Here is a 13,652-nt window from a genome sequence, read left to right as displayed (position 1 = left end):
AAGATCTGTTCTAAAGATGGTAGAGATCGGACCATTTCTTTTGCTACCTGTCCCACATACGGTTCAACATTTTGAAAAACAAAACGCTCAAAGAAATCGAAACAAGCTTCCAACTCTCTTCAAATTTCACACATACAAACATTTTGGCTAACATAAGATCTGTTGTGAAGATGCTATATATCTACGAACCCCTTCTTGTACCTCACCCACAAAGGGACATAATTTTCAATACTTTTATCTATCATAAATTGCGAAACAACTCAGCGATTCTTTACAACTTGCTTCATCTAAATATTTGTCTCTCAACCAGAATCCTGATATGAATATTGAATTTAAGATTTCCCAAAATTGGATATAAATGTTCCATTTTCTTATATATTCATAATAATATTTATATCATATTTATCTAGGTCCGATCTGAAATGGACAATATTGACCCATTCTTTCAAAACCCTCTCCATAGAGGGTCACGAGTTTAAAAATTCAAAACAGAAGTCAAAATATTTTTAAATAATCGGACATTGGCTGAGGGTATACATCTGTCGGCAAAACCAACCGATACTTTTTAACTTGTTTTACATTTTATTGAAAGCAAAAAATATCGGAAATAGCATCAAATTTTAGAACAAGTTTAGATTTGTTCGAATTGGTCACTTTTGTCACGAATTATGGCCTTGAAACGGCCAATGAAACCTTCACACGCAGACCGAATGTTGCTCTGCGGTATTTTGGCCCATTTCCGGCGAAGAGCTTGCTTGAGAGGTGATCGACGCTTTGGTATTTTTAGTGCCAACCTTACTTTCCAGACATAATAGTACAACGGATTGATATCCGAAGATTTTGATGGCCATTGTGAGCTGGAAATGAAGCGAGGAACCTAATTTTGTAACCATTCTTGGGTGGCGCGTGCTGAGTGCGAAGGTGCTGAGTCCTTTTGGAATGTCCAAGGTCTGCGGCCAAAATGTTTGCGTGCCCAAGGTTTTAATACACCCTCCAGAATATTTTCGCGCTAATATTCGGCATTTATTCTGATTCCACGGTCGATTAATACGAGCGGAGTGCGACCATCGGCTGTTATGGCGGCCCACACCATTACCATAGCCGTCGCTTGAGTTCTGATGGCCCACCGAAGGTCCACATTTTCAGCTGACCTCTTTGGTAAGTAAACATGATCATTTCGTTTGTTTTTCAAACTGCTGGACAACGAATGTTTTCTCATCGGAGAAAACCAAATTCGGCAGTTCACCACTTTCGGCCAAGCGAAGCAACTCTTTAGCTCTTTTGAGTCTATTTTCTATCTGTTGCGTTGTCTGTTCTTGCAATTTTTTGAATTTCAATGGCTTTACCCCCAGCTCATTTTTCAATATTGCGATAGGTTCAGATCACAAATAATTTTTCGGCCACTGCGACGCGTGTTTCGATCAAGTCGCTTCTTTACTTTTCGAACCATTTCTGCTGATGTTGCTGTTCACTTCCTTGACATCGGGCTATGCTACCAGTATCAGGATAATGAGTGATGATACGAGACACAAGATATATTCACATTTAAATACTGGAGTGCTCTAACGATAGCGACTTGTGGTTTTCCAGCCAAATATAAAGAAATCACCCTATCACACTTGAATTCCATAACGAATAAATTTTTTCTGGATAATTCTCACCAAAATGTTTTTCTACATCACTGGAATAATTTTAACAGCTCTCGGGTGAGTGGCTTAGAAATGACAGCAGTCTGAAGTTGGTTACAGTTTTTTCATCTCACTCTGTATATGGAGTCTATAAGCCAAACAAATTATCTGCTCATCTCAATAGGACAATAAATAAATTCGAACTGTAATTTGCTTACGAAAATACATGGATGGACGGTCATGGAAAATTGGCTCAGAATTTTATTCTATACACATTATCAAAATGAAATATAGGACCAACTCATCGTCGCTTTTTGCATGTCAAAACAAATGTACGAAGGTATAATACCCGAACCACGGTGTTATATAGGGTAGGGACGCGTTTCATTACTTTTCGAACCATTTCAGCTGATGTTGCTGTTCACGTCCTTCACATCGGGCTATGCTACCAGTATCAGGATGATGAGCGATGGTACGAGACACAAAAGATTTATTCACATTTAAATGCTGCACTGCTCTAACGATAGTCACTTGTGGTTTTTTAGCCAAATATAAAAATAATCACACTATCACGCTTGAATTCCATCACGAATAACTTTTTTTTCTGGAAAATTTTCACCAAAATGCTTTTGTACAAAATATTTCGTACATACTTTTGAGTGAGATTGAGGCGCTAAAAAAATAAATGTTCTAAAATTAAATATTTCCCAGCCGCCATAAAATATCACATGTGAACAATTCAGTGATCTTGTGCGCTAACGCATACGATAATGTGTGAGATAATAAATGTTATGACCCACACGCACAGATATCGATGCGCTCAGTAGATGCACAAAACCACTTGAATGAAATGTCAAGCAGCCCTGCAATGTTCTCCATTCAATATTAGAATAGATATGAATAATTGTGTAGCTGCGATTAGGTTAAGTTAGATTAGTTTTAGTAGCACTTAAGAAACATAGGGTAAGTGTACCAGTAGTCTGCACTTTTAGAATTTTCAATGTTTTAATCATTCAACATTCTGAGTAAAATCTTTTAATTGCAGAAAAATAAAGTTGTTCAGATTCCATATTTGTTTAGTTTTCGAAAAAATAAACAACAACTGAATTTGTTTTTTTTTAAATTGGCAAAATTTGCAATTTTACCAAAATAGCTGTTTTTTGCCCGTAGTCGGCACCATTTTCCAATGATCGGCATGTCTATTTGCCAGTAGTCGGCATATGCTATTTCATTAAAAAAAATATTATTTTGTATATTTTTTATTTCAAATAGTGTAAAACAATGCTGTAAGACAAATTCGCAGTTCAATTAATTAATTTCGTTTTTAAATAGAGTTTTGTTTAATTATCATTCTAAACCAAATATAGGTAGAAAATCAAGAATATTATGGTTACCTTCAGTAACGTATGGATTTTCAATTAAAATAAAAATGAGATTAAATAAAAACGAAAAAAGTACCTTTCTTATATTTGGAATTTGTGAACTGATCTCTTTCCTTTCTTCAAAAATGCCACCTCTATCTAAAACGTCAAATAGCTGATTTAAAAAACCTACTTAATTTAGAAAAGTTGGTCAAAAAGCACAAATGAAGATTATTTTGGATAATTTTTTAATAGTTTTCTCAAGTTTTGGTGAAATGGGTCAAAAATTATAATTTTCTAATAATCGGCACCCCTTGCCGACTACTGGCAAATCTCTTTTTTCTGTTCTTAATGTGGGCATTAAAAATATAACACAAAAATGTTTGATTTGTAAATTTTTTAAGTTATAAAATGATCTTTAGACTGTTATTTACTTTAATAAAATATTTCTGATTCCAAAAGTATTAAATTTAATTTACATAAATCGATTATTAAATCGATTATTATTAATTAAGCACTATCTCATGCGTTGGAACACACTCACTGACGAAAACCGTTATTCTCTCGTAATAAATGATCGTAGCTCATTATTTTTTTACAGAAAGAGAGCTGGGAACACTGTTGACGTTTTTTTGCAATTATTTCATTATTTGGTCAATTCTATTCTTAGTTATTTAAGTTTAAATTTCAAAACTGCCGACTACCGGGACATACCGACCTTAAGCGCACTTACCCTATTTTTTAACTAAAATCAGAATTTAAAATACAGGTGTCGGTTTTCTTTTCTCACTCAGTTCGCTTGTAAACAATATAATGGGCTGTCACTGGAATCATTTTAACAGCTATCGGATGAGTGGCTAGGAATGACAACAGTCTGAAGTTGTTTGCAGTATTTTCATATCACCCTATATATATATATATATATATATATATATATATATATATATATATATATATATATATATATATATATATATACCTGTTTTCCAATCGATTTAGCATTAATTTTGTTTTTTAGGGTGTAGGTTATTTTTCGAAGTATATGGACATGTATAGGAAGCTTCAGATTTTATTTATTTCGAGGGCCAATAGAAGAAAATATTGACAATTTTCTAATCGATCCCATATTTTCTATAACAATTAAGTATTTTGCTCTTCTTTTATTCAAAAAAGTATCCTCCTTTAATGTCGATTTATAGTATTATGGGTTCATTCAATATTCTTTATATATTTCATAACTGAAACTAGTAACTAAAAGCAACTGACAGGTGATTCACAATGCTGCTACTTAGGAAGATATGCACATTCATATCAGATTACTGTCACAATGTTCACAACGTTGGAGTTGAAGTGGGCTGACTAACCAGACATTTTGAAAGTCCTTTAGATTAATGCAAATATTTTTTTATTGAGGAAATTGTGTGGAGATTGTGCAATAAAACCACAATACATGAGACTTCCTCTGCTCTGTGGTTGTTGTACATAGATGTTATAAGGAATGTCGAACACGTCGGTTTTAACTCCGAATAAGGTAGAATTGTGTGTGTGGGTGTTTCTGGAAGTGGTTAAACAGCAAAGGCATACGTGCATATATTCTGTTGATGTTGAAAGGACTATTGACAACAACTTTGTTAGTCTGTTGATGGTTCACTTGCAATATGCTGCGTTCGAAAGTGACACACACACATACAAAAACATGTTACGCAACATGTAAATGTTAAACTTGTTGTGTATAACCAAGAGTACATCACAAAATCTGCTGAAACTCATCCACATGAATGAGAAATACAGTTCTGATGATCATTATAATAATATTTCTAACCTCCACCAAAGGGTATATTAAAGTTATTTATTCCATTTTTTTTTAATTTCTGATATACCCATTTAAGACTCCACAAAGTATATATATTCTTGATCAGCAAAATATTCTGCATCGTAATGTCTGTCCATCTTAGGAAATCACTCTAGGTTCTGAACGAATTAAAGTAGATTGATAAAATTTTACTCAAATGTGTGTTTGGTCTGCAGAACTTTTGTTATTGAAAATGTCGTTTTGGTATAGGCCCATATAACTGTACCTCCCTATATTGGGTAGCGACACTTGCCTATGCATGTCCAGGTCTTCGTATAGCTCCCATAACGGTACCTCTCTATAGTGGGTTTTTTGGTGATTCTAGCGACATTATTCCCCGGAATTGGTTCAAGTTTTGTATTTGAATATAGTAATGACTTATGACAAAAAATGTATGCAAGTCCACGTCTTCGTAAAGGCCCAAAAATATAACGGTAACTCCTTATATTCGGTATTATTATAATTATAGCTACAATTTTGCACATAAGTGTTTAATATTTAGAATTAACACTTTTAAATGGGTTGCAGCAATGCTTTCTACATGTAGAATATTTTGTGCATAGTCCCTACAAAATAGTACCTCTTAATTTTAAATTTGTATTTTTAGTTTCTGGCATAATATTGCCAACATAGCCTTACGTTCTCCTATATCCCCATATAGCGGTACACTCGGATATTCTCTTTTTTGTCGATTTTAGCCAACCTTTTTATGGAGTATCGTAAGGTATTCGTAGTTTACAATGGGATTTTAGCACATTGTCCATATTGTTTCGCGGGTTCCTGCAGCTACCATAAGAAGGTACCAGATATTCGGTTTTTTAAAACTCGTAATAAATAATAACCCTTATTTTTCTAAAGTGTGATGCTATAGAAACGTTAAAAAAATAAATAAAATAAAAATGACAAGTTAATAAGCAGTAAATTTGGCCGGGCCGAACTTTGAATACCCTCCACCATTTGGAACGGATTTGGAAATAAAATCCCTAAAAAATCTGTTAACATTTTAAAAATACCGAATATTGCCGCTATATAGGAGTCTATACGACGTGGACCTACATGGGCATTGTTTGTCATAAGTCATTACCATATTCAAATTCGAAACTTGAAATAAACGGTGAATAATGTAGCTAAAATCATCAAAATATCGTATATAGGGAGGTACCGTTATATCGGAGCTGTGCGAAGACCTGGACCTGCATAGACAATTTTCTGCCATAGGCTGTAGCATCCATTACGAAGTAGAAATACGCGTCTCAAACAATTTCGGTGGGTATTGTACCTAAACTCGTTAAAATACCGAATACAGGGAGGTACTGGTATGTGGGGCCTATACGAAGACCTGGACCTGCATAGACAATTTTCTGTCACATACTGTAGTTCCCATTACGAGCTCTAACTACGTAATTTGAAATAATTCCGGTGAATAATGTCGCTAAAATCATCAAAATAACGAATATCGGGAGGTACCTTCATATGGGGCCTATATGAAAACGTGGACCTACATGGCCCATTTACGAACTTAACCTGCCTACTGGAAAAATAAACGTGTGTGCAACATTTTCGCCTTCTATCTCAATTCGTTCAAAAAATAGCGTGATTACAACAGACAAACATACGGACTGACAGACGGACATGGCTAAATCGACTTAGAATTTTACGCTGATCAAGAATATATATACTTTGTTGGGTCTGACATGAGTATTTCGAGGAGTTGCAAACGGAATTGAAAAGTTAATATATCCTCCATAGTATGGTGGAGGGTATAAAAAAACAGTACCAAAGCACGTACCTAAATTCGTCAGGGTGGAACTTGCAGTACCCTACGTATGGAAGGAACTTGGAAAAACTTCGAAAAATACCGGCTAAATGAAAACCGTTATATGGGGACTATACGAAGATGAGGACCTGAATAAATAGGTTTTTTTCATTGGCTATAGTACCGATTCCGAACTTTACATAATTTCAAACAATTCCGGAATCATGCCGCTAACACAACCCAAATACCGAACATTGGGAGGTACCGTTGTATGTGACATATACGCAGACCTGAACCTGCATAGACAATTTTCTGTCATAAGTTGTTTTATAGGCTGTAGTATCCATTACGAGGTTTAGATTCCAAATTTGAAATAATTACGGTAAATAATGTACCTAACATCTCCAAAATAAGTGGGCTATACGAAAACGTGGTCCGACATTGTGACTTTTTCTAGATGCGTTGGTAACTTATACAATGCTTCATATATTCACTTGAAAGTCGACAATTCTGACTATTTATGTAACCATTGAGCCGAAAATGAGCTTCGTCGTTGAACACAAGAAACGTCCGATTAACTTGCTTAACAGACTTTATGATACCGTACACCACTACTACCCATTTGATATATACGGGAGCTATATCCAAATCTGAAGCGATCTCGATAAAATTTGGCAAAGATATTTCTGAGCTGTATTTGATATATTTCCCTGAATATCGTTGTTACGTAGTGCATGTTACGGCTGTGGGTAACATATATAACAAATCGGATGAACAATATATATGGGAACTATAGCTATATTTGAACCGATTTACACCAAATTTGACATGCTAGCTTCTAGACTCAATTCGGTCGTAAGTGCTAAATTTCACCCTATTTGGGCAAATATTAGACTTTTGGTGCACAATAAAACGTAAATCGGACGAAGTTATTTGTGGAAGCTATATCCAAATCGGAAGGGATCTCGAATAGACAATTCTCGATAAAATTTTGTCAAAAATATTTCTAAGCTGTATTATATATATTTCCCTGAATATCGTTGTTACGGAGTGCATATTACGGCTGTGGGTAACAAAGACAACAAATCGGATGAACAATATATATGGGAGCTATAGCTATATATGAACCGATATTCACCAGATTCGACATACTAGCTTTTAGACTCAATTCGGTCGTAAGTGCCAAATTTCACCCCATTTGGGCAAATATTAGACGTTTGGTGCACAAAAAAAAAAAGTAAATCGTACGAAGTTATATATGGGAGATATGTCCAAATCCGAACCGATCTCGACAAAACTTAGCAAAGGTATTTTTGAGCTGTATTTGATATATTTCCCCAAATATTGTTGTTACAGAGTGCATATTACGGCTGCGGAGGACTAAAATAGCAACTCGGATGAACAATATATATTGGGGCTATAGCTATATCTGAACCGATTTCGATCAAATTTGGCATACTTATTTTCAGCCCTAATTTGGTTGTATGTACTTTTAAGGCTGATATTAAACGTTTGGTGCACAATAAAAGTCAAATCAGAGGAAGATATATATATGGGAACTATATCTAAATTTTTACCGATTATCTCCAATTTCAATAGGGTTCGTCCTAGGGCCAAACAAATGATTTGTGCAATATGTCAACGGATGGACGGACGGACGGACATGCATAAATCAACTCAGAATGTGATTCTATACTATGTGTCTATCTCGTTTTCTATTGCCTGTTACAAACAAATGCACAAAGGCACAATACCCTGACCAACTTGTGGTGTAGGGTATAAAAACGTGCGTGAGCTGTTTAAACCAGTGCTTACAATATGCCCATATAACAGCACCACCCACTTTTTGAAGATTATTTTAGCATTCTCGAATTTGGTATAAAGAGACCTAGGATCATTACAACTATTTTGATGAGTCACATTTTGACCGTATCTAACAATATATATTCTCTTTAGCCATATGGTTGCGGACGTAAAAAGACAACTTGTGGTGACATCCGCATTCTTCTTAATTCTGCTTTTATGCTTGTAGATGTTTAATATTCTCTTCCTTGAAGTATAAATTAATTGTGTTTTTCGATTTTAATATTAAAAAATAATATTAATATTTAATACTGATTTATTTTAGCATTGATTGGATTTAAACAAACGGCTTGATAATATTATCCAACCTGGAATATTCATGTTAATATCATATTCATTTAATATAACTATCAGCTTAGAATTTCCATCAAGAATAAAATAAATAAAATGTTTCTTGAAATTAATTAATTAATACTTAATATATTAGCAATAAGAAAATGCTATAATATACGAATACCTCTAATATCGAACAAATTATTATACCCTCCACCAAAAAAAGTATGGAGGGTATATTAAGTTCATCATTCCGTTTGTAACTCATCGAAATAATCATTTTAGACCCAACAAAGTATATATATTCTTGATCAGCGTAAAATTCTAAGACGATTTAGCCCTGTCCGTCCGTCTGTTGTAATCACGCTACAGTCTAAACGAATTAAGATAGGAAGCTAAAATTTTGCACAGATCTCTCTTTTGTCTGCAGGCAGGTCAAGTTCGAAGATGGGGTATATCGGTCCACGATATCGTATAGCCCCCTGTTAAAAACATACATAAATATTTTTTTTATTGTTCTATAAACATACTTTAGATTTAATTACCAAAAACAAACAATAAATACAAAATCAAACACACCTACATATTTATAAGTTTTAAAACTGCTTATACAGCATTATTATATCACATATTTGGACTATTTTATTGTTACAGTTAATTTTCTTTATTTTAGTTCATTGGCCATTGGTTCATTCACTTTTTGCAATGTTTTTAAGTTTCTTTAACACATTTATTTATTTTGCTTACATAGCATTTAATGTCTACTAGTAACCGACCTACATTACAATTAATTTATATCAGCATTTATCAATAGCATTTTTTTAATTAATTATGTTAAGAAATTTTGTATATAAAGACAGCCAGATATAAAGAAAATTCAGTCGTCTTTTGTAGTGACTAAACTAAGAGTTTTAATTACTATTTAGGCGGCTTCCTTCAAGTTCATGTGCTTGGAAGGAAATTAATTTGGATACTAAGTGTCAGTTCAAATTTATGTGTTTGGATTGAATCGCACTAGATCCTACTATCATAACATTTTTTGGTGACCCCGACGTGATCGTTTACACACATCCTTTTGCCCCACAAGTGGTAAAGGATTTGAATCGTAAGACGTGATCGTTTACACACATCCTTTTGCCCCACAAGTGGTAAAGGATTTGAATCGTAAGACGTGATCCTGACGATAACTGAACCGAAACATTTTTTGGTGACGTTATCCACAAGGTGTGAGGACGTAACGCACGCATACCAATTTCAAAAACCCCTTTTGGAGCTCTGAAGGAAAACCAGGAGGAAATTGCCGGTAACTAATCATCATACAACAACTGCTGCTACTCGCTGATAAATCAACAAACAATAATGGCAAACGTTCAAGAGCTTATTTCTCAGCAAGAAGAAAGAGGCAGCAATTTCGAAAAATTCGTCTCTACTATAAAGAAGGCACCTCTTGAAAGGAGAACGGAAGAGTTCTACAAGAGCAAACTTGATGAACTAAGGCTGTTATGGCAGAATTTTGAGAAGGCAGAAAACAGAATTCGCGATGATCCATCATTGTCAGAGGATGATCCGTATATTGCTCGGAATCTATATAGAACGATTGGAGAGAAATTCAGCTCAACAATGGAATATATAGACGCGGAAATAAATAAACTGAGGTCAGCCAAAAGTAAGCCAGTTCCCACCTTGAGAGAGAAATCGACTGAAGTTGTCGCAGGAGACAAAATACCTTCCCGTGTTGATGGGCTTGTCAGAATGATAAATGCTCGAATGAGTGCCCTTAGTCGTCACTTGCAAGGCTTGGGCACAATCGAAGCGGAACAGCCGAAGCAGTTTTATAGCATCAAAGAAGATACTATAAAAAAGCTATGGAATCAAATAACGGAGCTCTACGATGAAATATTGCAGCAGATTGAAGATCCATCGAAAATTGGATTAAGTCAAGAAAACTACGATATGCTGGAAGATTCGGTACAAGACAACTTAATAAAACTTGCAGTCTTGAAAGACAAATGCAGCGAAATCGTGACCATTGAACCTCAATTAGGGAGTGACATTATAGCACACAGTTCACTCCCACTACCAAAGGTAACAATTCCTCAATTCAATGGGGATTGTTTGAAGTGGCGTCAGTTCTATGAACTTTTCTTGGAGATGGTAGACAAACAGTCTCTTCCAAGTGTTCAAAAAATGTGGTATCTCAAAACCAATTTGTCTGGCGAGGCTGGCAAACTAATCAGTCATCTATCCTTGACAGAGGATAATTACAAAACGGCATGGATGTTGCTGCAAGAACGTTATAACAATAAGCGGGTTCTTGTTTCCACTCTAGTAGAACGGATTTTGAGTCAACCAAATGGAACTTCGTCAACGGCCTCCATCAAGGCTCTGCATGACACTACAAGGGAATGCATGCTAGCCCTCAACAATCTTCAAATCGACACAACGTCTTGGGATGCTCTATTGATTCAATTGATCACAAATAAATTGGATCACGCTCTGTACATACGATTCATGCAATCACTGGCGAATCCGAAGGAAGTTCCTACTATGAAAGAGCTGTTTTCATTTTTGGAACTTCAATTCGAATCAATGGAATCGATTGGAAAAGCGGCATCTACGCACAAGGGTTCAACCAAAACTGTTTCGTCCGTAACATCAGTGGAGGATCACAGGAGTTGTAAACTATGCAAGAACGACTCCCATCCAATTTATCATTGTAAGAAGTTCTTGGCAATGACAGAAGGTGAGCGATTGAAATGGATACAGCAACATAAATTGTGTGTAAATTGTTTCAAATCGGACCATGCAGCAAAAACTTGTTTTTCTGGCAACTGCAAAATATGTAGTAATAAGCACAATACACTGCTACATTTGCCAAAAAAGTCTCAACCGTCGCCGAAGGCCTCAAATCAATCACCACCAACAAAAATCGATATCGCACCAGTCAACGTTACTGCAGTTTCTTCGGCATCAGCAGAAGATCAGAAAAATGTAATTCTAGCAACGGCTAGAGTCATCATCAAAGCGACTAACGGTATGTCAGGCGAATTTAGAGCGGTGTTAGACTCGGGTTCGCAAGTGAACATTGTGACGGAAAGACTCATACAAAAATTGTCACTTAGAACAGCAGATGCCTCTTTATCTATTTCCGGAGTCGGAAGGATTCAGAAGAAGGCTTATCATCGGGTAAACATACAAATGTTATCACGCAATTCTGAATTTTCCACAAATTTGGAAGCATTTGTTTTGCCCACAATTATACCTCCGCAACCAAATCATGATTTGGATATACAAAACTGGCAAATTCCCAAGAATATTAGATTAGCAGACCCTAATTTTAACGTTCAAGGAAAAATTGACATTTTACTCGGAGCTGAGTTTTACTTCAGTTTAATGCAACCAGGCACAATAAAACTAAATGGTCATCAACCCATACTCCAAAATACTGCGCTTGGTTGGATTGTAGGTGGTTTAATTCAACAATCGTCAACGGACGACACATCAGCAGCGCTAACATGCGCAATTTTTAGTGAAACATCACTGGAACAAGCTATTGAAAAATTATGGAAACTTGAGGAAGTGGAATCAACTGAAAAGGTCATGTCTCCATTAGAAACCCTTTGCGAATCTCACTTCAATCAACATGTTAAGACGGATCAGAATGGTCGTTTCATCGTCAGCTTTCCGTTTCAAGAATCTCCAACAGCATTGGGGAAATCACATGCAATGGCTTATAACCGATTTATGAGCCTTGAACGCCGACTTCTACAGAAGGAAGATATCCGAAGTCAGTACATTAAATTTATGCGAGAATATGAACAATTAGGACACATGCAAAAGATTGACGTGTGTACCGTATCAAATCCTAAATATTTTATTCCGCATCATTGTGTTCTTAAGCCCGATAGTACAACAACAAAACTTAGGGTTGTATTTGACGCATCAGCGAAAACTTCATCAGGTCAATCGTTAAATGATCTAATGTATATAGGACCAATCGTACAAAGTGAATTGTTTTCTATTTTGCTGAGGTTTCGATTGCCAAAATTCGTCTTCACAACCGATATTGAAAAGATGTACAGGCAAATTTTAATGCATCCCGATGATCAAAGGTATCAGCTAATTATCTGGAGAGAGGATCCATCCCATCCAATCAGTTATTACAGACTTAATACGGTCACATATGGGACACGTTCAGCACCATATCTGGCTACAAAATGCTTACAAAAGATTGCAAATGAGAACATGGAGCGTTATCCATTAGGCTCACAAATGCTGAAAGATAATTTTTATATGGATGACGGTCTCGGCGGTGCAAATAGCCCAAGTACAGCTATTGAAATACAAAAGGAGTTAATAACAATCTTGAAACAACACGGCTTCATTCTAAGGAAATGGTCATCCAATACACCATGATTGCTGAAGGACATACCACATAGCGATCGAGAAGTGAACCTGGATCTCAACGAATCACAAACAATAAAGACGTTGGGATTATATTGGATGCCGCAAGCAGATCAATTTTGTGTAAAAACGAACATTGATCATAATGAAATCATATCAAAACGAGTAGTTACGTCTGAACTAGCAAAATTATTTGATCCGCTTGGCCTACTTGCACCGATTGTGGTGAAGGCAAAAATATTTATTCAGCAGCTGTGGCAACATACATTAGATTGGGACGAAGCATTACCCGAAAAACTTTGTGCCACTTGGAAAACATTTCGAAGGGAATTGGAGGGTCTCAACAACTTTAAGATACCGCGACATGTATTCTGTGGAGAGATCCCGACGAAAACCCAGTTGCATGTGTTTGCCGATGCATCGGAAAGAGCTTTTGGCGCGGCTATTTATATTCGTTTTATTGGAAAAGATGGACGAGTCGTCGTACGTCTGATCTGTGCTAAATCCAGGGTAGC

General features: G+C 35.8%; 1 protein-coding gene across 1 annotated transcript; it reads left to right on the top strand.

Annotated features, from left to right (window-relative positions):
- Positions 1–10,092: 10,092 nt before the first annotated feature.
- LOC131801057 (uncharacterized) lies at positions 10,093–13,149 on the top strand. Its single transcript, XM_059119022.1, has one exon. The coding sequence runs from the start codon at positions 10,093–10,095 to the stop codon at positions 13,147–13,149; it is 3,057 nt and encodes a 1,018-aa protein (XP_058975005.1).
- Positions 13,150–13,652: the final 503 nt, after the last annotated feature.

This window comes from Musca domestica, unplaced genomic scaffold (genome assembly GCF_030504385.1).
Source record: "Musca domestica strain aabys unplaced genomic scaffold, Musca_domestica.polishedcontigs.V.1.1 14, whole genome shotgun sequence".
NCBI lineage: Eukaryota > Metazoa > Arthropoda > Insecta > Diptera > Muscidae > Musca > Musca domestica.
This window is presented reverse-complemented; position numbering and strand designations above follow the sequence as displayed.

Coding starts and splice junctions, on each gene's coding strand:
- LOC131801057 (XM_059119022.1), top strand. CDS start 10,093: ATGGCAAACGTTCAAGAGCTTATTTCTCAGCAAGAAGAAAGAGGCAGC.